At 39.1% G+C, this 26,887-nt stretch overlaps 1 protein-coding gene across 3 annotated transcripts in view; it reads left to right on the top strand.

The window, feature by feature from the left end:
• The window catches only part of JMJD1C (jumonji domain containing 1C), a 173,420-nt gene that overhangs the window by 144,096 nt on the left and 2,437 nt on the right, over nt 1-26,887 (top strand). For all 3 annotated transcript variants that reach the window (XM_063133069.1, XM_063133067.1, XM_063133068.1), the window contains 14 exons: nt 1,565-1,766; nt 4,403-4,617; nt 6,453-6,605; nt 6,931-7,020; nt 9,478-9,605; nt 9,807-10,020; nt 16,204-16,418; nt 18,157-18,435; nt 19,410-19,578; nt 20,424-20,514; nt 20,607-20,737; nt 22,106-22,228; nt 22,881-23,020; nt 24,561-24,737. In XM_063133069.1, the coding sequence (XP_062989139.1) occupies nt 1,565-1,766; nt 4,403-4,617; nt 6,453-6,605; nt 6,931-7,020; nt 9,478-9,605; nt 9,807-10,020; nt 16,204-16,418; nt 18,157-18,435; nt 19,410-19,578; nt 20,424-20,514; nt 20,607-20,737; nt 22,106-22,228; nt 22,881-23,020; nt 24,561-24,737 (2,327 nt within the window). The remainder of the gene's footprint in view (nt 1-1,564; nt 1,767-4,402; nt 4,618-6,452; nt 6,606-6,930; nt 7,021-9,477; nt 9,606-9,806; nt 10,021-16,203; nt 16,419-18,156; nt 18,436-19,409; nt 19,579-20,423; nt 20,515-20,606; nt 20,738-22,105; nt 22,229-22,880; nt 23,021-24,560; nt 24,738-26,887) is intronic.

The raw sequence follows: 26,887 nt of genomic DNA on the forward strand, positions 1-26,887 counted from the left end.
GATTCTAGAGAGTGGTTTTTTACAGTGCACTTTGGCTTTAAGTATCAGGAGATAAACAGGGGTGTGTTTCTGCTTATGTCTGTGAACTGATTCACAAGGTAATCTTTAGGCATATTTTCTCCATGTAAACTTCCCTCAGGTACATAATTGCACGGGGAAACCATACCACATAAACCAGTAGAAAATAAGTTAATTTCAGTAATTCTAAGTTCACAACAGTTCCTTAAAGTACTTTCACAGCCATGGATGTCACTACCACTAGTTCACATAGAACTTTCCACGCTCAAATGCAGGCATAGATGTGCCAGAGGATGATCATGGGGAGAAAACCAGACACAAAAATGACCATGTGAACTGGACCAATATCATTGAAGTAGTGGTGGCTACAGTGCTAAGGTACATAGGGGCAGTCATATTTTAAACCTTTCCCCCCTACAGTTACTTAAAGATGTAAAGTATCTCAGGATTCCAGAAAATGTGCTTATTTGCTTGACTCTAATCTTTTATTTCTAAGAATAATTTGCACTCTTTTGTGGGTACTATTTTTAAGGGACTAAAACGGGTGGGCAACACAGCCCCCAAATTGCTGAAATTTGACGATGCAGTGGCAAAAAAATATATCAGTGGTTTATTGTCAAAATTTGGTAGCAAACTGCTACAGAGACTCAGAAGTGCCAAATTTAGTTTGTTTTCAAGCTAAATATGGCCGTTTTGAGTCTCTGTAGCGCTTCACCACCAATGTTTTTGATACTGTATGGTGCAAAGGCAGAAGTGCAAGAAATTGCCCCGTGGACTGCCCAAAGTTGCCCATCCCTGGACTAAAATATCTGTATGCAATCCATAGGAAATACTGTTGTGTTGAGGCCAATAAACACACTAAATTGTGCAATTCTGTTTTGTCTGAATTCTCTCAAAAGGAGTATAACAGATTTTACTTTATTGTTTGAGAATATTTTCAGGTCTTCCCCCTACTCTTGGTCTTAATATTTTGCACAGCTTTTACACTTGGAATGAGATAAATATGTTATTTCATTGTGTAGGTTATCCATAGTAGTACACAGGGTCAGGATCATGGGAAAGATATATTTGAAATTATTCTTTTTCTTACGTTAAGTAGGTTGTATAGGCAAAATGGGCAGGGTTATCATCCTTTCTTCCAGACATTACAGGGTAAATTAATAACAAAACAATAAAAGCTAGAAAATTATCGAGAGAGGATGTCTCCCCAAAGTTTTCAATGGAAGTACGACAATGGAATCAGTTACCTAGGGATGTTGTGGGCTCTCCCACACTAGAGGCCTTCAAGAGGCAGCTGGATAAGCATCTGTCGGGGATGCTTTAGGGTGGATTCCTGCCTTGAGCAGGGGGTTGGACTCGATGGCCTTGTAGGCCCCTTCCAACTCTGCTATTCTATGATTCTATGATTATTTTGTTCAAATACCTAAGTTAGACATAGATTTACGTTTAAAAATAGTTGACTCTCACAGTAATTTCTATAGAGGTCTAAATATTACATATTGATTACATTTTCTTTGCTCTTTCTAAAAAGTTGCTCTTTTTGCAGCTGGCATTCCTCGTTCAGTATTAAAGGACTGGCGTAAAGTAAAGAAGTTGAAGCAAACTGGAGAATCCTTTTTGCAGGATGACTCTTGCTATGAAATAGGGCCAAATTTGCAAAAATGCAGAGAATGTCGGCTGGTTAGAAGTAAGAAAGGCGAAGAATCAGCTCACTCCCCAGTGTTCTGTAGATTCTATTACTTTCGCAGGTAAGTGGGGGGGGGGGAATTGGGTACCCACCTTATTCCTAAAAGGTGCAGCTTGAAGTACACTATTATAATGTTGTGTATGACCAAGGGCATTTTTGGAAATCGGGTAATCCCCTTTTGGACTTTTGTCCGTTTGTTTTAAGCATATTTACTCTGTTCCTCCGATGAAAAGGCTCCAAGAGTATCTTACATAAGATCAACAGCAAACAACACAGTCCTTGCCTGCAGGCTTACAGTTTAAAGGACACGACACAAAAGGAAATGACACAAAAGCAAAAAGGAATGGGAAGGGTAGGAGGAAGAAAATGTTGACACTAATGCTTGAAGTTACAAAGTTATTTTCTTAAAATGATAAGTTTGAATGCAAACTGTTCAGAGGAGGAGCAAACTGAGCTGATCTCTCAGCCAAGCTGATGGAGTGGGACTTGTTTCTCATCTCTACCTCTACTGCAGTCAGTGACTCTCTTGAGCATTTATATAAAGATTTCTTACGTGTGAACACTGCCTCCTGTCTGCTCTAGGTAGAATTTATGAGTCCTTGTAATGGATTTCCTATTGACGATGGGGATGCAGATGGGGGCAGGTGGACCAGATGACAGACAACTCTTAGGAATTTGTTCTATTATGTTTTAGGTAGAAAGTAATTCATGTAAACTTAGTTTGGGTTATATCTCCCACAAACACAGTAGCTTGTAATGGAGGTGGACATTTTTACTGAATCCTTAGACTTAAAGTACTTTGGCTTAACTGGGTTATAGCTCAAGCTATATGCGATTTGCATTTATCAGAGCTTTGATTTTAATAAGAATATCTTGTGTAGCATACTGACAATGTTACATACCTCTGCAAGTCTGGCATCCTTCAGCAGGCTGAGCAGTTTTGCTAGTGCAAGTGGCAGAGATACTGTCTATAAAAGAGAAGGGAAGCGATCGTATTTGAAGAACTTGCAGCCTTTTACCAGAAGAGAGCCTTTTAAAAAAAAAGCTTTCCCCCTAAGAGCCGCACAGGGGAATAAGAGTGATTTCTCCTGTTTTCAGAAGAATAGAAGAGCCTTTGTGACATCAACAGCCATTAAGCCAATCTCCAGAACAAATGTGCCAGCCTAGCAACAACACCTAAGGAAAGAGTCAGAGATTGGAGTAATGGCTACTGATGTCACAAAGGCATCAGCTGTGAGCTGCACCTGAACAGGACTGAAGGGAAGATGGGAAGCAAGTAGTGGCCTGAGGTAAGAGTGAAGAGAAAGTAATGGCTAGATACTGGTCCTAAGGGATGGAGAAAGCCATTGTTACTGTTCTGCTGCTGCTTAACTCGTGCAATTGTAATTAATACGAACCTTTAGAAATGGTTGTTTTTGTACATGCCTACAATCTTTATGTTTTTGTGCTGTTAATGGTTAATTAATCAGCTAGATTAATCTTTTTAAAGGTAATTGACTAAAAAGGTAGCCCTGATTTAATTATGCAGCATTTTTTAAAAACACATTTTTAATGCAGGCCAATAGGGGCAACCATTAATTTCCAGATTACCCTGGGACAATGCTACATCCAGGCTTTCTGAGCAGAAGGGAAATATATAACCCCTAGTGCAGGAGGCAGCTGATGAGAAGACCTGCATTGTCACTTTTTATAAAGTAAAAACAAAAACAGAGAGAGACCCTACTGCTGTCATAAAAGTAAGCCACCCAAATTTGCCATTTGAGGATGACATGGATAATTCAGCCCTAATTGTGAGTGATTTAAGCAAATCACTCTAGGTGGTGTTCTTTTTTATACTTAAGTTTTGTAGTAACTCATTTATTATTCTTTGTGTACACATTATTGCTGCTCTTGGTCTTGGTTCAAGTTCCGTTTCTGTGTATGTGTCTTAATACACAGGGAAGGGCGCTTTAACTTTGCTCCATAGGCAAAGTAAAATATAGCTTGAGTTGACAAAAGCAAATGACACCACTTAGCAAACTGCTACTACATATTGCTGCTATGTTTCCTGGATTTGTATGAATGTCATTTAGCATGCAGAAATTACTTGGCATTTGCTCAGGTACCTCATCTTAAGCTTCCAGGAAAGTCAACATCATGTTTGAGTTAAGATGTGCTCACTGCTAAGTGATGTGTGGTGTTAAGCCACAACATGTTTGCACCACACACCCTGGCTAGATATGGGAGTTAGGATAATATGTGTTTGACGTGATCCCGTTTTCCTATGCTGTTATGCTAGCCAAAAAAATACTCAAAAACTCCTCTGCCTCATGGTCCAAATTGAGATGCAGGTTAATAAAACATGATTGTGAAAGTGTTTCATATAGTGGCAACAAGATGCATAATCCGTACACTGTAATATAAACAAAAAAGACAAGTCTTTGTCCCAAGGAATTGGTAATCTAAATTTCAACTGCCCAATGGTTGCAGATTCCTTAAACATACCCCAATCAACTTGTTCCTGTTAGCTTTCTAATAGTGCCAACAAAGTAGTCCAGGAGGAGGACATGGATGGGCACATGGACTCTTGTGCTGCTTTTCAGAAATATGGAGCAGTAGAAACCCATAACAATGGGCTCACTTGGCACACAGTTAATACTCAAATGCAATTAACCTGCTCATTGATCTGATACTCAAGTCATGCATTTTGTTTTGTAGGCTTTCTTTTAGTAAGAATGGAGTGGTTAGAATTGATGGCTTTTCTTCTCCTGATCAGTATGATGATGAAGCAATGAGTTTATGGACACATGAAAATGATGATGATGATGAAATGGACTTAGAAACTTGTAAATACATCTTAGACCACATAGGTGACAAATTTTGTCAATTAGTGACATCTGAGAAAACAGCCATGTCCTGGGTCAAGAAGGATGGTAAGGTTATTTAGATTTCATGTTCTTCCTTGGAATCTCCTTATTGCATTGACATGTTCTTCCATTGTACTGTTGTGTGCTATATGTGTATGCAAGAATGTATTGGGATAAAATGCACAAGACTTATTGGAATAATTAAGTTAGTTTGGGTTCTCTATTTAAAAAAATAACAAAAACAAACCTTGTAGCTTGTTTTGTTTAGTCACAATACTTTTGTGAAAATCTATTTAATATGGTATGTGGTAATATTAAAATGATGATTTTAAGTTGTCTTAACTATATTTATACTGAAGCTTTGAATTAAAAAGCACAAAAATATACAAAAGAAACAAAAACTGGGATAAATAAATCCTCTAAATGAAATTAGTTTAACAGGTTCAAAGTAAGAAGACAGTAAGAGAAGAGCAATGCAAATCTTTGAGTAAGGGCCAGTGTTCAAAAAATCAATCCTGTTATTTTAATAAATAATAAAGACATTTTCGGTTCAATAAGGCCATCAGCCCATAAGCAACATCAGTGAAATTAAGGTATCCTGACATAAAACTGAATCAATATAGTACCTAAGAGAGCAGCCCTCTCTTAGATGCTAAGAGGCAGCATCTGCGGAGCGATAGGCTTTTTTGGATTCCTGGATCCGAGGTCGGAGACAGCGCTGCAACCTTGGACCCAGGACTCCCAAGCTCCCCACACCCTCACAGATGTGGCATGGTGAGAATCACGCTGGCTGCTCCTACAAGCTCGGAGAGGAGGGGAAGGGTGTGCCTGTGGGAGAAGGGGGGATGGCTTACACCGCACCGTCAGCCCTTCAAAACCTCCTTCCCTCCCTGATACCTCAGATGGGCAAAAATGTCTTGCTAAATTGCAGAGTGGGAGGCGCCATGCACCTTCCGCTTTTCTTTGGATACACGGAAACCTCTGAGTTTGGAGGCTTATGAGCACCCAGGGCAAATCCTAAATTGCGTTTCATACATTTCAGGCCTTTGAGGATTGGAATACATTCAGTATAAGTAAAAAACAACCAGTTTTTTAATGTCTTTCTTTTGTGTGCCTTGCGAAGTTTGGAGCTGATGAATAAGTCCCCCCCCCCCATTTAAGTCTTCTTACCTTGTCTTTAAACACCTTTGTGCAAGAGAAGGAGGAGCTTGTGTTCACATCAGAGCAGTCATTAGAAAATATAGGGAAGGTCTCTAATGTGGACCAGAGTGTTCTGCCTTACCTATTAAGCTTACATTTGGATTGGGGGGACGACTTCCTATTAAAGTAATGACAGTTGTGTCTAGTTAGACTTGAAATCTCTACTCAGACATCCTAAACCAAGGGATAATCTAGTCACATATGGATCTAGGTTCCCAAAAGTCCACAATCTCTCCAACAGAGTCTCTTCCAATTTTATGGACATATTTCCCTTGTAAGGGTTTTATAAGCATTTTTTTATTGAGAAGTGCACAATGAAACTGTAGCAGTAATGGTCTAGATTTTGGCCAATTCTCTTTCCCATCAGATTGGAACCAAGGATAATTTACAACGTAAGTGCAAAGGTCGTTTTTTGCTCTGCAGTATGTTACAATAAGATATTATAAATCCTAGAAATAAGTTCCTTTATTACATAACCACTCTGTGGTTACAGAGTTTCAAACATAGAGAATTGTCTAGATGTTTAACAATTATAAATTATGACAATTAAAAAAATACTTATGCATGCCAGATTTTTCTTAATTGCTTAAAAGGAAATAATGACCAGCCTGTTTGGCTAGATTTTCATTTCTGTAGTTTAGTTTTACAGATGTTTGTCTTTAAATTTCAGTACTTGGTCTCTTGTTTACTCTGTATTTCAGCCAAAATTGCTTGGAAGAGAGCAGTCAGAGGAGTCCGTGAAATGTGTGATGCATGTGAAGCCACCCTATTTAACATTCACTGGGTCTGCCAAAAATGTGGATTTGTGGTCTGCTTAGATTGCTACAAGGCTAAGGAAAGGAAGAGTTCTAGAGGTCAGTGCACTCTTGGGAAAAAAAGATATACTTAAACATTTTAGAATTGCTTGCTTATTTCATAGCTTGTTTCTGTTCAATTTACAAAAGTTCTATGCAAACTAGAATTGCCACATGTGTGTATTCATCTTTGTCCTGAAAAACAAGCTTCATTGCCGTTACTATTTTCTTTTATATGAAAATTATATATAATGTGTCTCAACAAATGGTTAAAAACTCTGAATTATTCTTGTAGGCTGTACATTTGGGAAGCTAATCTGAAATGATCATATATAACTGAGGTTTATAAAATCAAAAATGATATGAACTGTTAATATCTTCACAGATAAAGAACTGTATGCTTGGATGAAATGTGTGAAAGGACAGCCTCATGATCACAAACATTTAATGCCAACGCAAATTATTCCTGGATCTGGTAAGATCATAATAAAAGTTAAAAGCTGTTATTTACCTTTTTTCTTCTGTATGTAAAACTCCCTATAGAGACTTTGTGGGTTATCATTTTTTAAAGTTTTGCATCGATGAGTATCGATATTCCAAACTAGGAAATGACATTTGAGGATCCATAGGTACTACAGACTCAGAGGCATTTGTCCAGGTTCAGACAATCACCAAGGAAACAATGCAGTGTTAGTTGTTCCTCCTGCCCCCACATGTGCAGGATTGCCCATGGGTTAGTGTGTTGTCTGAACCTAGGACATTTTCTGCAATGTGGGTTTTTAACCACCCTGAACAACCAACAACAAACCACAGGTATGTTGTCCTGGATACAGACAACATACTAAACCACAATTCAACCACAACCCTTCCTCAACCACTGAGAGTGGACAATCATGATAGGGAAAGAAGCCATCAGGACTTGCCCACCCGCACCCCTGTGCGTGCAACTACCATTTACATAACCGCCCCACCCAAGGCAGCGCAAATTGACATGTCGCCTGAACCTGGCACGCAGCGCAGCAATTGTGGCTTCTAACACACCCTACAATCCCTAATGCAAGTCGTGGGTTATACGGTGGGTACAAAGTCACCCCTGTCCCACAATCTGACAGATTTGGACAACCCACCAACCCCTCACTGCATCGTGGGGGATCATGCAAATGGTGCTTGCGCACAGGGGTGGGGGAGAAGCCACAATGCCCATGTAAATGCAGTCAGAGTGTGTGTTAGTGTGATGTGCAAACCCAATCAATGTGATTTTGCTGAGGAATGCAATAAGTGCCATCTGTTAATCTCTGTAAAGCATTCAACTGTAAACCGGGCCCTAACTAACATCATTACTATAAGAATGAAATGATAACCAGTGTAGCGCCTGGTTATAGTTCATAAGGTTACAGATATTAGTGAAGATTGTGACATGATTGGAATTAACTCTTTTTCTGTAGTCTTGCAAATAACAATATAAAATAAAACTTATGCAGAACATAGTGTAAAGAAAAAGAAAACAGGTTTAGTTACAGCTGGAATTATTTAGAGTATGATCTATAGAATTTCAATATGCAATAGAAGATAAGCTGAAATTCTGCAGTAATTAATCCAGTTGCGTTAATGCATGTATATGTATTTATATTTGGTGTTTTTAATGTAAATTGCTTTTAGCTATTTTATATTTTGTCTGTTTCAATAATTCTGTTGTTAGTTGCTATGGGTCTTTTTTAAAGAGAAAGGCAACTACAAAATTCAATACATCTTCATCGTATATACTATATTATCAGACAACTAACTAGATAACAACCTGAATGGAAACAAGGGGAAAGAAACCTTAGGTTTGAGCAGCTCCAGATGGTATACAGCAAATGGTTGCCATGATTATACTAGTGTTTTCAATAGCAAATGTGTAAAGTATGGATGACATATCTAAAAACACTTTGCAGGCTTTTAGGAAAGGAATAAAGACCTTTCTTGTCACCAGAACTTTTATAGTATAGATCAGCACCTGTGTTTTAATGTGTTTAACTGCAAATATTTGCCTAGTCTTAGGTTGCTTTAATTAGTTGGTTGTTGTTTTTAGTGCTATTTTAATGCCATTTTAACTACATTCAATTGTGTTTTAATTGGATTATTTACATAAGCCACTAGTGTATCTGCAGCAGTTGTATTTACTGTGTAATATGTGTAGCTGCCCTCTGTCTTGCTACAAAATATAGACCTGCTAGAGGAGGAAAGGAGCACAGAAAAAGCATGGAGGAGAAAGTCACCATTGTTTTTAAAAGGTCGCGAATGATGTAGAGGCAATGTTCCCTCTACTGATGATCATACTTCTGTCAGTTCATGTGCCCTGTCCTCTTTCTGCACCATTCCCCGGCATGCTGGCTCTCTTTTGCTTGTGTTCCCCAGTGGTGTAGCTAGCCCTGTATCCAAAAGTGATGCTTGACCACATAACTGAAAACTCTAGGATCCAAACATCATTGAAGCCTCTGACAAATTAATGTCCGACATAGATCATGTCACGGTTTTATTCCATATTTTAGGGCTGTGTTGGCAAAGGTAAAACTAATTCCAAGAGTTTGAACTTCATTTTCTTTCATGTATGAAGATAGATATAATTTCAGGCTGTTAGCCTCGAAACTGTGCAATGGGCCTGTCCAGACAACACTTCAGGCTCTGTGGTTAGCGAAACTGTGGTTCTCTGGGGTTCGCACTAACCACAAGCCAAACTTTTGCACAAAATACTTTAAGCCATGGTTAGAGCCGCTAACCCTGCTGCAGACGCTCCAACTATGGTTAGTGAATAAGCAGGGTTTAGCAAAACGCATCACACTGCTTAACCAACAGCTTTAACCAACAGAGTTTAAGGTGTCTTCTGAACAGACCCAAAGTGTTTGCACTGTATATGGGCGAAAAATCATTGTTTTCTTTATTCATCTTATAGGTTTAATAGAACTTCTTGAAACAATGCATACTCTTAGAGAGAAACATGAAATTAAATCCCATTGCCAATGTGCCAGCAAACAGAATTTACAAGTTGGCAAGTTCCCTTCAATGAACGGGGTGTCTCAGGTAAGGCCAAATCTATTCTTGTTAATAATTGTATAATTTAATAGTTTGATGCGGAGTTAAGTGTACCCATTGATTTTCATTGTTGCATAAATGTATTTAGGTGTGCATTATTGTAACATAATGTGCAGATCTTATATGTGCCTTTAAGTAATTGCTGTTTTAGCATATGCAACTGATTGATTGAATTGTTGTGCCCTACAGATTTTACAGAATGTCCTTAATCACAGTAATAAAATTTCACTGTGCATACCCGAGTCACAGCAGCAGAAGGCATCTCAAAAATCAGAGACAAATGGCAATACAAGTCCAGGGAATGATGTAAGCACAGACAGCAAGTTAACTCCACCTGAATCCCAGTCACCGCTGCATTGGTTGGCAGATCTAGCAGAACAAAAGGCTAGAGAAGAAAAAAAAGGTAAATAATCAGATGTTTTGGTTAGAAAGCAGATTGTGTGCACTTCTCTATAACAAACATTCTTGAACTCAGTGAATGTTGATACTTACTGGTCATTCTCACCTTTTTAGAAGGCCAGTGTGAAAAAACAGAAAATTCTTATTTTACTGGTAAATCTCAAAAATTGCAAGCTTCTCAGGAAAAGTACAGTATCTAATACACACACACACACACACACACAGAGCATTGGCAGGAATGAAGAGATGGTGGGGAGTGGACTGTCCTTCTAGAACAGGGTGAGGACTAGAGATGTGAAGGCCTGGAAAGGAAACGGGAAAAAATTGTGGAAAAACCCAGTTTTTTTCTGAAGCCTTTTTCGTTTCTTTCTGAAAAATTGGAAAAATGGATCATGGACTGTTTTATTTTAACATGATGATTAAAATGTTTAAGACAAGGTGTTCATATATTTACTTCTCCAAATGATTTCAAAAAACTATGCACAGTATCAGATTATTACAATTTTTGTGCACCGAGGACAAACAAGTCCTAGGTTGCAAACTGACACTACAACTCTCAAATGCAAGAGCAAGATGCATTTCTGCCTCTAGGGGGCACTGCCATTAAAACAGAGACTGAAACTGATAGTGATAGCTATAGCTCAGAAAATGAGTCTGATTAAATTTCATGCATATTCATTGAATCTTGGTGTCCCCTTTTTCTCAGTTCTTTTTATGGGAATGGGTGTTTTATGTCTGCTTGACTCTGTGGAGGACTAATGGTGACATGCATAATTTTACTAATGTTGATGGTTTCTTCTGTTGTTGTTTTTAAATTGTTTTTTTCCTGCTCCTCATAAACTGGCAAAACCGAAGAGGTTCCTTATAGTTCAGGAACTTGTAGCTCCATTTGTTACAAAAAAAGGAATTTTTTAAAAAAGTAATAATTGTTTGAATATACTGTACTTTTAATATATCAAATGTAATAATTTTATGCCAAACCAACTTGTACATAATTACCATTCCAAAAATTTCCATTTCCCCATAAGGGGGAAAAAAAACAACAGGTTTTTTTTCATGGCTTCAAAATTTCTGGAAATTTTATATCTCTAGTGAGGACCCTTTTTTCTGTTGAAGACAACTTCTCAGCAGAGGGTGGGGCTGGAACCAAAAGGGGGCGTGGCCACCCCTTCCTTTCTCTCTTCTGCCACCACCTTTTCTCACTTGCTCACTCCCTGCCCTGTAGGCTAGCGGGGCGGGGCGGGGTGGGGTGGGGAATCAGTCTTTTCTGAGGTCTAAGCCGATTGCTTGTCAAGGGCTTCTTCCTTCCATCACTTCATCCACTTTGGAGTTCACCTCCTCCCTCAGCATAAAATTACGTCAAGGGCCACAGGGACACCCTGTTCTAGAACAACAAGAAATCTAGTACAAGCTTGTATTGGACTTTCCTTGTGGGAAGGAGCAATGTTACCGAGCTTTACACTGTTTTCTCTAGTTGAGGTACAAACCAGTGCATGTGTCTCTGCAGCAAAAGCCAACCCATATGATCAGGCTGCTGGTTTGTTAATGAAAAAGTTGCATGTAATTTTGAGATGTGTAAAATTACATGTCCGAAGAAGAAAAATTGATGAATATTGCAAGTGGGAGAAGGGTCAGGGAGGATGAGGGATTTAGGAGAAAGTTATTTTGTAGGCAGGACAAAATATTTATTTGTCAAGAGTACTACACAATTTGCAAAGTCCTGATCAGGCTTCTAGCTACAGTCACCATTCTGTCAATCTTTTTTTTTTTTTACAGCTTGGGGCTGTAGCCTTAGTGATAGTATTATTTATTTATTTATTTACTAGCTGTACCCTGCCACGCGTTGCTGTGGCTCAGTCTGGTTAAATTGAAAAGAAAGAAAAGAAAGCGAATGTTTCTATTATGTTTAATTTCACAATGCTTGTGGATATACAATATTTTTAGTTGTTCCATTGTCTGTGTAGATATAGAGATTGTCTGGTTTGCCGACTCTAGAACACGCAACATATAATTGTCCATGTGAGAAGCAATCTGTGTCTAGATCTAAACCGCACAATTCTAAAGATTGGCCCTGAGCTTTGTTGATGGTGATTGCAAACGCCAGTCGAATTGGGAATTGCAATCTCTTAAATTGAAATGGCATATCTGTTGGAATCATAGGAATGAGAGGAATAAGGACATCTTCACCTTTTAAAGGTCCTGTCAAGATTGTTGCTTCTATGACCTATAAGAGCAAATAGAGAACCTGCAAATAGGAGAGGAGGCAGAGGCAGTGGATTGGCCTACTGGTTGGCGATGTCACAATGACGTATAAGAGCAAATAGGAGAGAACATGCAAATAGGAGAGAAGGCAGTGGATTGGCCTACTGGTTGGCAATGTCACAATGACCTATAAGAGCAAATAGGAGAGAACATGCAAATAGGAGAGAAGGCAGAGGCAGTGGATTGGCCTACTGGTTGGCGATGTCACAATGACCTATAAGAGCAAATAGGAGAGAACATGCAAATAGGAGAGAAGGCAGAGGCAGTGGATTGGCCTACTGGTTGGCGATGTCACAATGACCTATAAGAGCAAATAGGAGAGAACATGCAAATAGGAGAGAAGGCAGAGGCAGTGGATTGGCCTACTGTTTGGTTTTTTAAAAAGCATGTTTTTACGGTGAGGAGGTTGGTGGAAACTCCTGGCAGTTACCTTTCTTCAGAACGTGTAACTGTCACAGGTGTGACATCTATATTCACTCAGCCAATTGTGAGAGAACATGCAAATAGGAGAGGAGGCAGAGGCAGTGGATTGGCCTACTGTTTGGTTTTTAAAAAAGCATGTTTTTACGGTGAGGAGGTTGGTGGAAACTCCTGGCAGTTACCTTTCTTCAGAACGTGTAACTGTCACAGGTGTGACATCTATATTCACTCAGCCAATTGTGAGAGAACATGCAAATAGGAGAGGAGGCAGAGGCAGTGGATTGGCCTACTGTTTGGTTTTTAAAAAAGGATGTTTTCACGGTGAGGAGGTTAGTGGAAACTCCTGGCAGTTACCTTTCTTCAGAACGTGTAACTGTCACAGGTGTGTGCCACGACACAGGCTCTGAACACCAGACCCGGCCGAGGCTACTCCCTGCTCAAGCTAAACACCACCGCTTGATACGCCTGAGGCAAGGGATAAAGCCCCACCTTCCTCCAAACTACGTGGAGAAAGGGGTTTAAAATGGAGAATGGATTTTAATATATATAATAATGCACTGTGAGTTATATCTGCTTAGGTGAATGATTGTCAGAGTGGGTGTTATATGTGTAAACTTAAGATGATAAATGCCAAACAGACACGTGGGATTTTTGTGGTAGTTTTTTTAAAAAACAAAACAATTAAAATTTATTTTTAAAAGTTCATAAGCTTTGTTTCAAATAACAACATTTAAAAACCTTTTTGAAACTTTTCATACAATCCGGTCACTCATTCACATTCGCGCTTTCCTTTTTCTCACACAATCACTCTTGAACTTTCTTTATTATCAGTATTGACTAATATACATCCATTACGTGCACACCACACTCTAAAGACACCACGCACTACACTGACTCTCAAATTTCCCAGAACTTAAGTACCATAAACACAGAGAGCACTACAGACTCTAAGAGTACCTGAAAAGGTTCCCTGAAAAGCTTTCTTAAAAGGAACAAGAACAAGAACTCTCAATCCCCTCAGTCCTTCCCTTATATATCACTCCTCCCCCCTCCCAAGACATTCTAACTCCGCCCACTCAGGCCAACATTCTAAAAACCACAGACTTACAAACTGCAGACATACATTTGGAATTGACTTGTGGGGTGTAACGCCACAGTGTGACATCTATATTCACTCAGCCAATTGTGAGAGAACATGCAAATAGGAGAGAAGGCAGAGGCAGTGGATTGGCCTACTGGTTGGCGATGTCACAATGACCTATAAGAGCAAATAGGAGAGAACATGCAAATAGGAGAGGCGGCAGAGGCAGTGGATTGGCCTACTGGTTGGCGATGTCACAATGATCAGCAGGACTGGTTTTGAGGAGGCCTAGTTCTTCGATTTTAAGACAAACTTTTGACCCCATGTAGAACATAGGTACATAACAATGCTCGCGTATTCGAATGCAACGTTGTGTCAAAATTTCAAAGCAATCGGTGAAGAACTTTCAGAGATATAACGTCTGTTTCGAACGAACATTTACATTTTTATTTATATAGATTTATTTATTTATTTATTTATTTATTACATTTTTATACTGCCCAATAGCCGAAGCTCTCTGGGCGGTTTACAAAATCATAGCAATACATTGATAGTTCTAAACCAGTCTTCTCCAACCTGCTGCCCTCCAAATGTTATGAACTACAACTCCCAGCATTCTTGAACATTGGCCATGCTGACGGATTGATGGGAGTTGTACTCCAAAACATCTGGAGGCACCACATTGGGGGAGGTTGTTCTAAAGAACTCTAAATAGGTATTTTCTCAGTGCAGAGGCCTGAGGGAATAGAGCTATTACAACAATATGCTGTGAGTGCAGTCCTTCCAAGTCTCTCATACTGCTATCTGAACAAAAAGTGGGGTGGGGGTGGGTGGATATGAATAGCTCTTCATCTCCCGTGCAAGGCTATTGCAGGAAAATATAACCACATCAGAAAATTACACGGCATCATATGTTTCATTTTCGTCCACTTCTACAGTCCCAGCTCAATGCCCTCTGTGTCCTGGTCGGTGAGCAGGAAATGCAGTCTGTAACCAGAAAATGTTAAATACAGAAGGATGCCTAGGGGCATAGAGAGGGCTTTGGTGGATATGAAGATAAATCAAAGTTGATGGAATTTTTTAGCAAGTGTTTATATATTTGGGCCACAATCCAGCACAAACACATGCATGTCCACCTGAAATCAGTGGTTGGAAAGGTTCTTAGCGCTATGTTGGATTATGGTCATGGAGTTAGTATCCTTCAGGACAACTGTGAATTTTCTTGCATTGAGACTGGGCCAAATGGCATGCCAGAAAATTATAGGGAAACAATTTCTTTAATTAAAGGCCTTTAGTTGCTGTGATATATTAGTAAACGTCAAGAATAGATTGTATTACCAGCTTAATTGGGGACATTTCCCAACCTGCTTTAGCAACTAACAATGTGTACTAGTAAAACACAAAAATGAGGAAAACATTTTATTGTTGCTGGAAAGGAACTGGTGAATCTTAATGGTAAACTACTAAATTTTCTATATTTCCCACAGGTTTCTCAAAACGCAGAGGCCAGGTTCGAATATAACAGAAAACTGGTTTCCCTCTATGTGAATGGGCCACAACAAGCCTTGGGCTCACACACTCCCCCTTCCCTCTCCTCCTCCTTTCAGTATCCATGATGTAGGAGAATGGGGGCTTTCATTCCCAATTTCAAAACAACCAAGGTTCCTCATAATTTCTAAACTCCAGAAACTATGGCTTGTTTATGGTTACTGAGAAAAGCCGCAATCATGGTTTCAGATCCTTGCATATTCTCAAACAATTAAAATAAACCATGGTTCCCTGATGTGATGGAAGGCCGTTCCCTGGTCTGTACTAATCTGGAGCATGCCTTGTTAATTTTTATTTAATGAGTAGGCTGCCACTGTTTTTCTCACACTCTAGAACTACGTCAAGGAGAGCTTCAGTGCTTCACTGATGTTTACCTGGGAATGGGGGGCATGAGAAAACACTTCTTGTCAATATCAGTAAGAGGAGTGGTTAGAAGCTGGCATAGTCCCTATTGAAGCCCGCACTAGATTGTATATGATTGAGCCAGGCCATGGTAGAAATGATTCACAGTTTGCCATTTTCCATAATATATAAAGCTATGGATATTCCATATATTCTTAAGTCTTGTGTATTTGGTACCTTCTTCTGATGGAATCAAATTATTATATGCAATAGGAAAGCTACTTGTGGAAGGAACATGAAATCCATCAGTGTTTCCAGCCGCTCTTAACTACAGCATCTTTCATTTATGACAGGACACTAAGCTCCATGTATGAGATGTTGAGCGTTAACTGCTTTTTGAAGGATCTAATTCATCCTCTGGTGTTTATTCAGGTTGCAAGTACATTGCAACCACTATGAAGTGCAGGCTGCTAATATTGTTTGTGTTCTAGTATCATGGCACAATAATATAAGATCAACCCTGTTTTATTTTAGAAAACAAAGATTGTCCTCTTGGGAAGCATACAAAAGAAGAGCAGGACCAAGACAGTTCAGAATCTCTTAACTACAAGATGTCAACTCCTTTGTCTCAAAATAATGAGCAGGGCTCAACATTACGAGACTTACTGACTACTACTGCAGGCAAATTACGTCTTGGTTCTACGGATGCTGGCATTGCTTTTGCTCCAGTTTATTCTACAGGAACTGCAGTGAGTGTGTCACCAAATGTCTTGCTCTGGATATACTAGAATGAGAAGAGCTTAAGAACTCCATAGTTTTTAGAGCAGTAACTCAATGGTCCGGTTTGCGCAGTCACCATAGGTTAAACAAGCCATGGTGGCATGTTTATGCCATGATACATGCCAGGCACCATATGCCTAATCATCCAGCTGGGCATAGTGTGTCATATAACCCAACAGCAGAGGCCACCAGTGAGGGAGGAAGCAGCAGCCAGGCACCTCTCCACCGGGCCTGGGTCCAGCTCCAGCTGAGAGCCCCCTCCCTCCTGCTACCAACTGTCTCTGCAGAGGCCACCAGTGAGGGAGGAAGCAGCAGCCAGGCACCTCTCCACCGGGCCTGGGTCCAGCTCCAGCTGAGAGCCCCCTCCCTCCTGCTACCAACTGACACTGCAGAGGCCACCAGTGAGGGAGGAAGCAGCAGCCAGGCACCTCTCCACCGTGCCTGGGTCCAGCTCCAGCTGAGAGCCCCCTCCCTCCTGCTGTCAACTGACACTGCAGAGGCCACCAGTGAGGGAGGAAGCAGCAACCAGGCACCTCTCCACCATGCCTGGGTCCAGCTCCAGCTGAGAGCCCCCTCCCTCCTGCTACCAACTGTAACTGCAGAGGCCACCAGAGAGGAGGGAAGCAGCAGCCAGGCACCTCTCCACCGTGCCTGGGTCCAGCTCCAGCTGAGAGCCCCCTCCCTCCTGCTGTCACCTGTAACTGCTGAACTTTCCAACTAAGATTGTAGTGCCTGAGTTTGCTTTCCTTTTCCCCCTCCTCCTCCTCCCTCCCAATCCCCTTTCCTTTTGTGTCATGTCTTTTAGATTGTAAGCCTGTGGGCAGGGACTGTCAAGAAATACTTTTGTAAGCCGCCATGAGAGCCTTTTTGGGCTGAATGGCGGCATAAAAATCCTTAAATAAATAAAAAAAAAATAAAATAAAAAATTGATTATTTGAGGGTTGTTTCCCCCTCCAACAATCCATGCCGCCCTGGTTCACACAACACAAGCCATGCCTGAGTAGGTAATTAGGCAAATGGTGCGTGTGCCATGGCTTAAACAAGCCACCATGTGGCTTGTTAAACGCATGATGATCACGTGAACTGGGTTAGTATGAACAGCATTCTAAGTTGGCCATTTGTCACAGAACAAGATTAAAAGAGTTAATTTAGGTGTACCCAAAGAGTTGGGCTTGCCCAGTGGAATTTTTGTGCCACATCATAAACTGTTTTTGAAAGAGGTTGGCTGTGTAGCACAAGGGTGCTGCTGTTCAAGAAACACAACTCCAAAAGTTCCTAGGACTTGCTGAATTAGCAGTGCAGTTCTTTGGATCTTAATCTAAATATATACAGTAGAAAATTGTACTGGTTTCCCTGAAAAGAGTGAACTGTTGTGAAAAAAAAATAGGTAAAGGTTATTAACATAATTTTAAGGAGCTTTTCATGCATGTAAATAAAGCATTGCATGGACAATTCATTGAAGAGTTAGTTAAACTGTTGTGATCCCATTGGCTTTTATTCCTTTTAGAGAAATCAGAGAGATTATGCCAGTTTAAGCAATCAGCAAATAAGTTTTTAATATTAACAGAATGTGGTATTGCCATATTATAGTTAGTTTCATTGCACACTTTATTGTTAGTGTAGTATCTCTTCTATAGGTCTGGGAATGAAAGGTTTCATACTGAAAAATTAAAGATAACTTAAGTCCTCATTTTATTTTTCCAATAGAATAGCAAAGGTGGAAGGACTATGCCAAACATTCTTGATGACATAATTGCTTCAGTTGTAGAGAACAAGATTCCACCAAATAGAACACCAAAGATAAATGTAAAATCTGAAGTGAAGGATGAGCCAAAGGAAGACAGAAAATTTATTACAGATGATTGTAGCACATTTTTCAGTGATGTTCCACATTCATGGATCTGTGATAAACATGTTTTGTGGCTCAGTGATCATAAAAACTGTAACAACTGGAAACTTTTCAAAGATTGTTGGAAACAAGGAAAGGTAAGTAGTAAAGTGCACTTCAGATTCTAAAAAAGGGCTGATGGGCTACCATGTTTACATACTACTTTCAGATCTGCTTGTTTAAAAGTAAAATAAGGTTTAAATGAAGCTAATCAATTTGTCAGTGGGTTGCAATCCAGCAGTCAAATGAATTAAGTTGAAAACACTTATTACACACTAAGAGTTGTGGACCAATTAAAGTGATCACTGCTAAAATGTTTTGTTATGTAGATGTTTCCTCTTTAAGGGTGTGATCCTATGCATATTTAGATAGAAAAAAGTCCTACAACTCCCAGCATGCCCCAGCTTGTATAGCTGACAGGCATGCTGGGTGTTGCAGGACTTTTTTCTATCTAAATATGCATAGGATTACACCCTAAAAGAAGTGTAAATTCTCGGTTGAGGAGAACATGCATAAGCTACTTAGTTATAATTTAATTCTGTATTTCCACAGTATAGAAAATGAATTACTTCTGTGTATGAGGTCTATATATGTAGCTCCTGTCTGGTAAAGTTAGTCAAATGTGTTCCTTTCTATTTCTCCCCCTTTTTTCTTTTTCTTTTTTATTGAGAAAGTGAATTTGACCTTTTTAAGAATCATCCATAGGAAAGAACATATTACTAATGATCAGACTGAATTTGAACTCTTGGTAATAGAAATAAAATCTTGTAAATCAGCTTTAATTTAATGAGATGAAAACCGGTTGTGAGAGGTTATCATGTGAGTCAAATTACAAGAGTTCGTTTAGGCTATGAGGGACCATGCTTTTTTAAAAAACAAAACCTTTCACATATCCAAATACAGATGTCATAATTTTTATTGATGTAAAATCAGTGTCCTTTGAAACTTCTGTACAGACAAGATGTCAGAGTCACTTCAAGGTCTGCGACTTTGACGTTGTTGTTGTTATTATTATTATTATTATTATTATTATTGCTCTTACTTATTGCTAATTCTCTGTTTGGCTTTGTAGACTGTATTAGTGTCTGGAATGCACAAGAAACTGAATGCCAGCTTATGGAAGGCAGATTTTATTAGTTCGGATTTTGGTGACCTCAAAGCTGATCTATTGAATTGCAAAGACAGCGTTACTTCAAGTGGCAGTGTCAAGGAATTCTGGGAAGGTTTTGAAGAAGTGTCAAGTAAGTTGTGTTTTCTATAAAATTACCACAACTCCAAAGAAATCAGTGTTTGTTACATACATATGTACATACACACAGTTGCATGCTCTCTCTCTCTCTCTCTCTCTCTCTCTCTCTCTCTCTCTCGTGTGTGTTTGCCAAAGTTAGCAACTTTCCTTTTTTAGTTATGGTGTTTTTAATTATATAAAACTTGATTATGTGCTTAATTTTCTTCCATTTATTCCAATTGAAAAGTACTTAGGTTTGGCTGGATCATGTCCCTAAATAGTATGCTAAGGCAGTGGAGGCTAAGTAACAGTCTTGTGATAGGCTTATTTAAAACCCTGATATCTGCAGGATCGAAAAATTGGAAAAATATTTTTGTGTGTGTTAATGTTTAGTGTTTACTTTGCTCATTTTTTACCGTTAAATTTGTTGTTGGCCACCTTGAGTTCCTAAGAGAGAAAAGTGAGGAATATTTTTTTAAAAAATAAACAAAATCTTCTATATGTTGTTAAAGCCTTTGGGTTGTATCTAATTGGGCTTTCCCACCCACCCCGGAATCCATGTTTTTGTCTTTAAACTATTCTGTTCTTTACCCTGTTTTTTCTGGGTGTTTTTTCCCCCTAGCCTTCACATTTCTAGCAGAGGTTTCTGTGAATGGAAGGCGTGAGGGTGGAGATGATGTGGAGGGCTGCATGAGCACAAGGGAGTTTGCAAAAATCACTTTTCACCCTCTTCTGTTCACAAAGCAAAAAAGCCTTGTATAAGCAGAGGGACCCAATTAGATTCAACTCAATATTAAACATGTGTTGTTCCTGATAAATGTGTTGCTTAGCACATTGTCTTTTCTATGTATTTTGCAGAGCGGCAAAAACTTAAAAATGGAGAAACAGTTGTACTAAAGTTAAAAGATTTGCCTTCAGGTGAAGATTTCAAGTCAATGATGCCTTCAAGGTATTTTTATTTAGATCATCAAGTGATGGAGGGAGGGCTTTTCTGTCACTCAAATATTATTTAATTTGTTACTTTCGCCTTTATTTCCTTAGATATGAAGACTTACTAAAAGGTTTACCTCTACCTGAATATTGTAACCCGGAAGGAAAACTTAATTTGGCTTCATATTTGCCAGGGTTTTTTGTGCGCCCAGATCTAGGGCCCAGACTATGCAGTGCATATGGTAAGTAAATCACCAATAACGTTTGTGTTAAGTGAGGTGGGGATTGTGTCCCCATTTTAAAATACCTTTGATTAGTTGAGAAATCAACTTCCAAAGACACTAAAGTAGCAATGAATATGAAGAAAAGATAAAAAGATAGAAAAAGTCTCAAATAAAGAAAGAACAACAGGTTGAGAGATTAAGGGCACAATCGTATGCATGTTTAGACAGAAAAAAGTCCTATAACTGTCAGCATTCCCCAGGCAGCATGGCTAAACATGCATAGGATTGCTCCCTAAGACATGCAGTAGCAGTATTCAATGGAGCTTTGCACCCCTACCAATTCCAGGATCACCCAGAAACGGACGGAAATTCTCATTTCTGGAACAGGGCAGGTCAGCAGAGCGAATAGGTAAGTGAATTCCTCTGACATGTCCTGATCCAGAAACAAGATTTTCTGCTTATTACAGGGCTTCAACTAGGAAACATTAAATCTCAGTTGCATCAGTGGTGGGTTCCGCTTGCACAACAGAATCAGCAGGAAGGGCTGCTTGTGGAACGGCAGGGCGCAGCACCCTATTGGATACTGCCCCAGGTCTCTAGGAAGCAGAATAGTCAGAGCATGTGATAAGTAGATTAGTTAAAATAAAGATGTCTTGTAGAAGAAGGTGACTAAAGTCAAATGGCTGTGTAAAATACATATATACTGTATGTATTTTGAGATGAGTTGAAAGCATGTTGTTGGTCCTGATGCAAATAAAATAATTGTTTTTAGAATAATGCTGTTAAAGAATCCTAGAAAGCAAAGGAGGAAAACACTGCATTTTTTCCTTTGGAAAGTATGGACTAATGTGCAGCCAGCAGCATATAACCATATATGTCCCACTGCCTGAATAACAGTTCAATCCTGTACATGTCTACTCAGAAGTAAGACCCATTGCTTTCAATGGGACTTACCCTCTGCTAAGTTTGCATACTAAGTATTAGCAGAAACATACTCCATGAAATTTAGTTTTTAAAATTAATTTGTAATACATTACTATAAGCCAGGGCAAAAATTCTGTTGTCTCACAGGGCAAGCTTTTCAGTAGTTCTTACGTCACAAGATAATTTTGAAAACAACTAGACCCAGTTTACAGAAAATTACTACTTAACCTTTGTGCTCATCTTGTTGCCATATAAGCAGAGGCTGGATTGTTATTATTTTTATAATGTTTATCTTATCTGATATAAATGTGAGTGATTTCAATGACCATTTAAGTCCTAGTGTTACTTTGTATAAAAGCTGGATTTGCTGAAAATATTAGTTTCACAAGAAAACTTTTTATAAGTCTGTTTGCAAAAATCTATGAAGGCCTTCAATATATTTATGCATTATCTTTGAAAAAGGTGTGGTTGCTGCTAAAGACCATGATATAGGGACGACAAATCTTCATATCGAAGTATCAGATGTTGTGAACATTCTTGTCAGTGTTGGTATAGCAAAAGGGAATGGAGTCCCTTCAAAATCAGGTAAAGTAAAAACAACAACTGTATTAAGTAGATTTACTGTTGTCCCATTTTATATCTATGTGTTAAAACTAGCACAACATTACACATTGTTAATATATGTAATGCACCTATAAAGGAAACCTAAATCCCTCTTGATATTTTAAGTACCCTTTTTTGTTTTAATGGATTCCTTCCACTTTTCCCAATATATTATTGGCTTGGATCTTAAGAAGTGCTCATAGAAGAGAACTTTTTTTGCCCCCTCCTCCTCCTCCTCCTCCTCCATGCAGCTTTCTGAGTCCCCAGAAAGCCTCTTGGGAGGGGCAGGGGACTCTTCTGAATGGGATTGGCTATGGCACTGTAGAGGAGAGGGGGAAATTGCCCCAAATCTGATAGAGGCACTTTCCATGAGTGGGGGGCTCTGCAGACACAAGAGACACTGGGAGCAGGAGCAAACATGTTTATAAACTGTCCTCCAATTTTCAGACGTTTCAGCTCAGATGTTTTTTATGTGTAGTATTATAATTTGTAGTAGTTAAATATGGATTTTCTCACCCTTATCCTCTTTTGATTAAATACAAGACAAGGAGAGAGAGGTTTGTGATATAATGTTAGGCGTAAGGCAAGACTTCTCCAGCACAGGAAACTGATTGCTGCATTTGTGAATTCTCAGGGGTACTAAAGAAATTTGAAGAAGAAGATTTGGATGATCTTCTAAGAAAAAGACTGAAGGATTCAAGTGAATTGCCTGGTGCTTTGTGGCATATTTATGCCAGCAAGGATGCTGACAAGATAAAGGAGTTTCTACAGAAGGTTAGATTTATAATGGGTGTATATTCATTTATATTATTGAATGTTAGATTTATAATAGAGGTATATTGATTTAGAACTGAATTGTCTGATTTTCAGAACTGATTTTTATGCTTGTGCGAATCTCTGTAAAATGAATGGGGTGATCCTGTAGTGTAGATACTGTTTCCGTGTTGGAAATTGAATATACTATGCCACGTGTGACTACTGCACATTTGTATATTTTCTACATATGCACATGTCTGGAAGTCCCAAATGGTGGTCAGTCACAGCACGATTCACATAGTGAGGTAAATTTATTTATTTATTTATTTATTTAAGCATTTTTATCCCGCCCTTCAGCCAAAAAGGCTCTCAAGGCGGCTTACAAAACTATTTCTTGACAGTCCCTGCCTACAGGCTTACAATCTAAAAAAACATGACACAAAAGGAAAGGGGATTGGGAGGGAGGAGGAGGGGGAAAAGCAAAGCAAATTCAGGCACTATGTTCTTAAATGTGCTAGTGTACATACAGAAACTTGTCCTATCTGAATCAGCACTCAGGTTAGTTTATGGGATTTTTTTCAATATATTTACCTGAAAAACTGAGAATCTCTTTCCCCCAGTTTTCAGATAAGCCAATTGAAAGAATTCACATGAATAAACCTGAAGAACAGGGAAATGGCTGTATTGTGGTATAGCAATGTTTTTCAAACTTTCCATCTTTGGGAAATCCTTTTCACTTCAACTTATTTACTGGGGAACCCCTGTAAGTGGCCATAGAATGCCCGGCAGTTGTATAAAATTCTGGCAAATGTAGAGTGTACACTCAGTTTGCACTGGACAGGCCTTTTAGGCCTCACTGGTGCTTTGCTTGAATTGAGTGTCTGACACAGAATATATCCATCTGTCTCTCTGGCAGCTGCACATTACAAAGCATGATGAGCTGAGGAATCTCTGGTAAGCTTCTGAAGAATTCCAGGGTTCCTCAGAACACCATAAGAAAACAATAGGTTCTAGCATAATTTCCCTTCCTCTGACTCAAATTATATAACATAGCATGTTCAGTAGCACAGTATGTATTTGCAAGATTTTTTAAAAAAAATATAGTTCCCTTTTATACATGTCCAGAATATTTTCTTGATTAAAATAGCTTCTCTCAAATCAAAGGAGATTAACAGTTCCTTGTGTGTGTTATAGATATCTAGCTACGCCTTGTAACGTACTCGCTGTTTAATTTTATCATTTCCAAGACTACTTGTAAAAGTTATAAGGGGTTATTCTGAGGTATAATTAAGGAGCTCCAGATTGCCTTTCATCTTATTTATCCATCCATGGTAACAGCTAGTATTTTTTAAAAAAAGCAAAACTAGTTTTTCTTCCATTCTCCAAAAGCAGCCAGTCTTGACAAACATGTGGTGCCCTAACTCTGGGAGTTCAATGAACTGTTGACCGTTTGCCCCTCCCAAGATAACTCACTCAGATCCAACCGTTCTTGGCTCAGTTCTCTTGAAGGAATCCAGCAGTTACCTTTTGCATATAACATATTACAACTGTATTACAGGTGTCAAAAGAACAAGGTTTAGATGTTTTACCAGAGCATGATCCAATACGTGACCAGAGTTGGTATGTAACCAAAAAGCTCCGTCAAAGACTGTTTGAAGAATGTGGAGTAAAAACCTGTACTCTCATCCAGTTCCTTGGTGATGCTATTATTTTACCAGCAGGAGCACTTCACCAGGTAAAATTATGTTTCTGGAAGACACATGGAAATGTATGTTTGAGCAAGACTTTTTACTTGCAACTGTTACAAGACATAACTGACATAATATACTATAAAACATTAAAGACTGTATCAACACCCTTTTTTAATACCTTGAGGTGTATAAAGTAGGCTTATACGGTAAAAATATTGTCCTGCTTGCCTCCTTCCATGTAACCATGTGTGTCAAGTGTGACCTTAACTGGTGGTTCTACTTGCCTCTAAAGAATAGTTACTTGCCCTGAATGAATACCAAATGGCACGGCTGATTTAATGGCCAAAATCAGTATTATGGCCTTTATGATATCAAAGTACTCCTTATACACAATTTAGTATCAAAGTTTCTTTGATTTTAATGAATATTTTTCCTATAAAAAGGTATCTTATGAATCATCTTGCATTTTCAGTGTCCATGCCCTAGCTGATCAAAGTCATCCAGAGATTTCCTGTTTCTCAATATGTTCAGTGCTGGACGTCATACGCTTTCTCTCTCCACCCCACACCTAAACCCTGGGATGATATCCATCCTTCATGTGCAATGCAATGCAATAAAATCTTAGATGACTAAAATTACACATATTCGTAATTAGTGTCCCAGTTGTATACTGTGCAGACTGAGAGAGGAAACCCCTCCCTCAGTCTGCATGGTTTTTTGGTGCCTTCGTGCCTCATCTGGGACACCTTAGAATTTGAGGTAGTTAATTAACTATAGAAAAAAGAAGGGACAATAGGCTCTTGTAATGTTGTCCAGGAGTGGAGCAGTCCAAGGGAAATGGGTGAAAGTTCTAGGATATGATCTCATCTCTAGACAAGTTATAATATGATAAGTACAAGAGATATGTGACAGTTTTGAACAACTACAGAAAGATATTCAACACCCAAAACAAAGGTGCCACCAGATTTGAGGGGGCCCTGGGCAAGGTGTTTTCTGATGGGGGTAGCTCTCCCTGGCCATCATCTCCCTGCCGCCCAGCCCAGCCCTGTGATGATTTGTTACCTAGTGGCGGCAGCAGCAACTCCTCCTCCTCCTGCCATGCTGTTGCCAAAAGAGAATGACACAGCACTCAGCTGGTTGAGGCTGCAACCCTGTGACACACTTCCTCCAATTAAAGCATACTGTGCTTTTACTTAAGAAAATTTGTAAGGCATCAAGCAAAACAGTAAGAAAACTCATTTTAGAACAGTTTGAGAGGAACTAAAAATAAACTGCAATATCCATCTAAACCTATTCTAGACTGTTACCCTAATATACCCATGACTTCTCAATAAGGCAGCGTCCGGCTCAACATCTCTAGTTTAGATCCATTACAGACTTCTAACTTCAGTTGTGACACTCTCAGATTCTCCTTTCTTTCCCCTTCATGTCTCTCTTCCTTCTTTATCTGTCAACTCAGTTTTCCAGCTTTATGTACAATATTTTCACTCTACCTCCAATCAAAAGAAGAGTCCAGTCCTGGTTATGTTTCTGTTTCTACTTAATTGCCAGGTTCCTGAGCTGAACCTTTGACCCTTCTATGAACTCACAGCCCCTTTAAATGTTAAATTTCTGGACTGAACGTTTGACACCCACACCACATGCAAAACAGACTCTAAAAGAAAAGGCAACCATTTTACAAACTGAAAAATCAAACACAACATGACTGAAAGTCATTGCTTGACAGCCCCCTCATTATTTCCTTTTAAATGGGCCTTAAAGACCTTTTTATTCCAATCCACTTGTAATTGTCTGGAGTTGCAACTGTATTTCATCTTGACTGGTTTGGATTGGGATGTTAATGCTGCTGACTTACATTTTAATGTATTTGTTTTTTCAATCATTTTTATGATGGGTGTGTCTGATGCTGGTCTGGAGTTTAAACCTGTTGTTGCTCTGTTTCATTTTGGGTCTGGATTGGGATGTTTCTTTAATGCTGCTGCCTTAATGTATTATATTGTAGTTTTGTATTTGTTTTTTATGAAGACTGCTTACAATATTGTTTTAATTGTGAGCCATTTGGAATAGGCTAATTGCCTGGGGAAGTGTAATATAAATACTTGAATACATTGTGGTACCTTAACACCTAACAGATTTATTGTGGCGTGAAACTTAAAGCTTGTACCACAACAAATGTGTTGCTCTTTAAGTGCCA

This window comes from Elgaria multicarinata, chromosome 8 (assembly GCF_023053635.1).
Source record: "Elgaria multicarinata webbii isolate HBS135686 ecotype San Diego chromosome 8, rElgMul1.1.pri, whole genome shotgun sequence".
Taxonomy (NCBI): domain Eukaryota; kingdom Metazoa; phylum Chordata; class Lepidosauria; order Squamata; family Anguidae; genus Elgaria; species Elgaria multicarinata.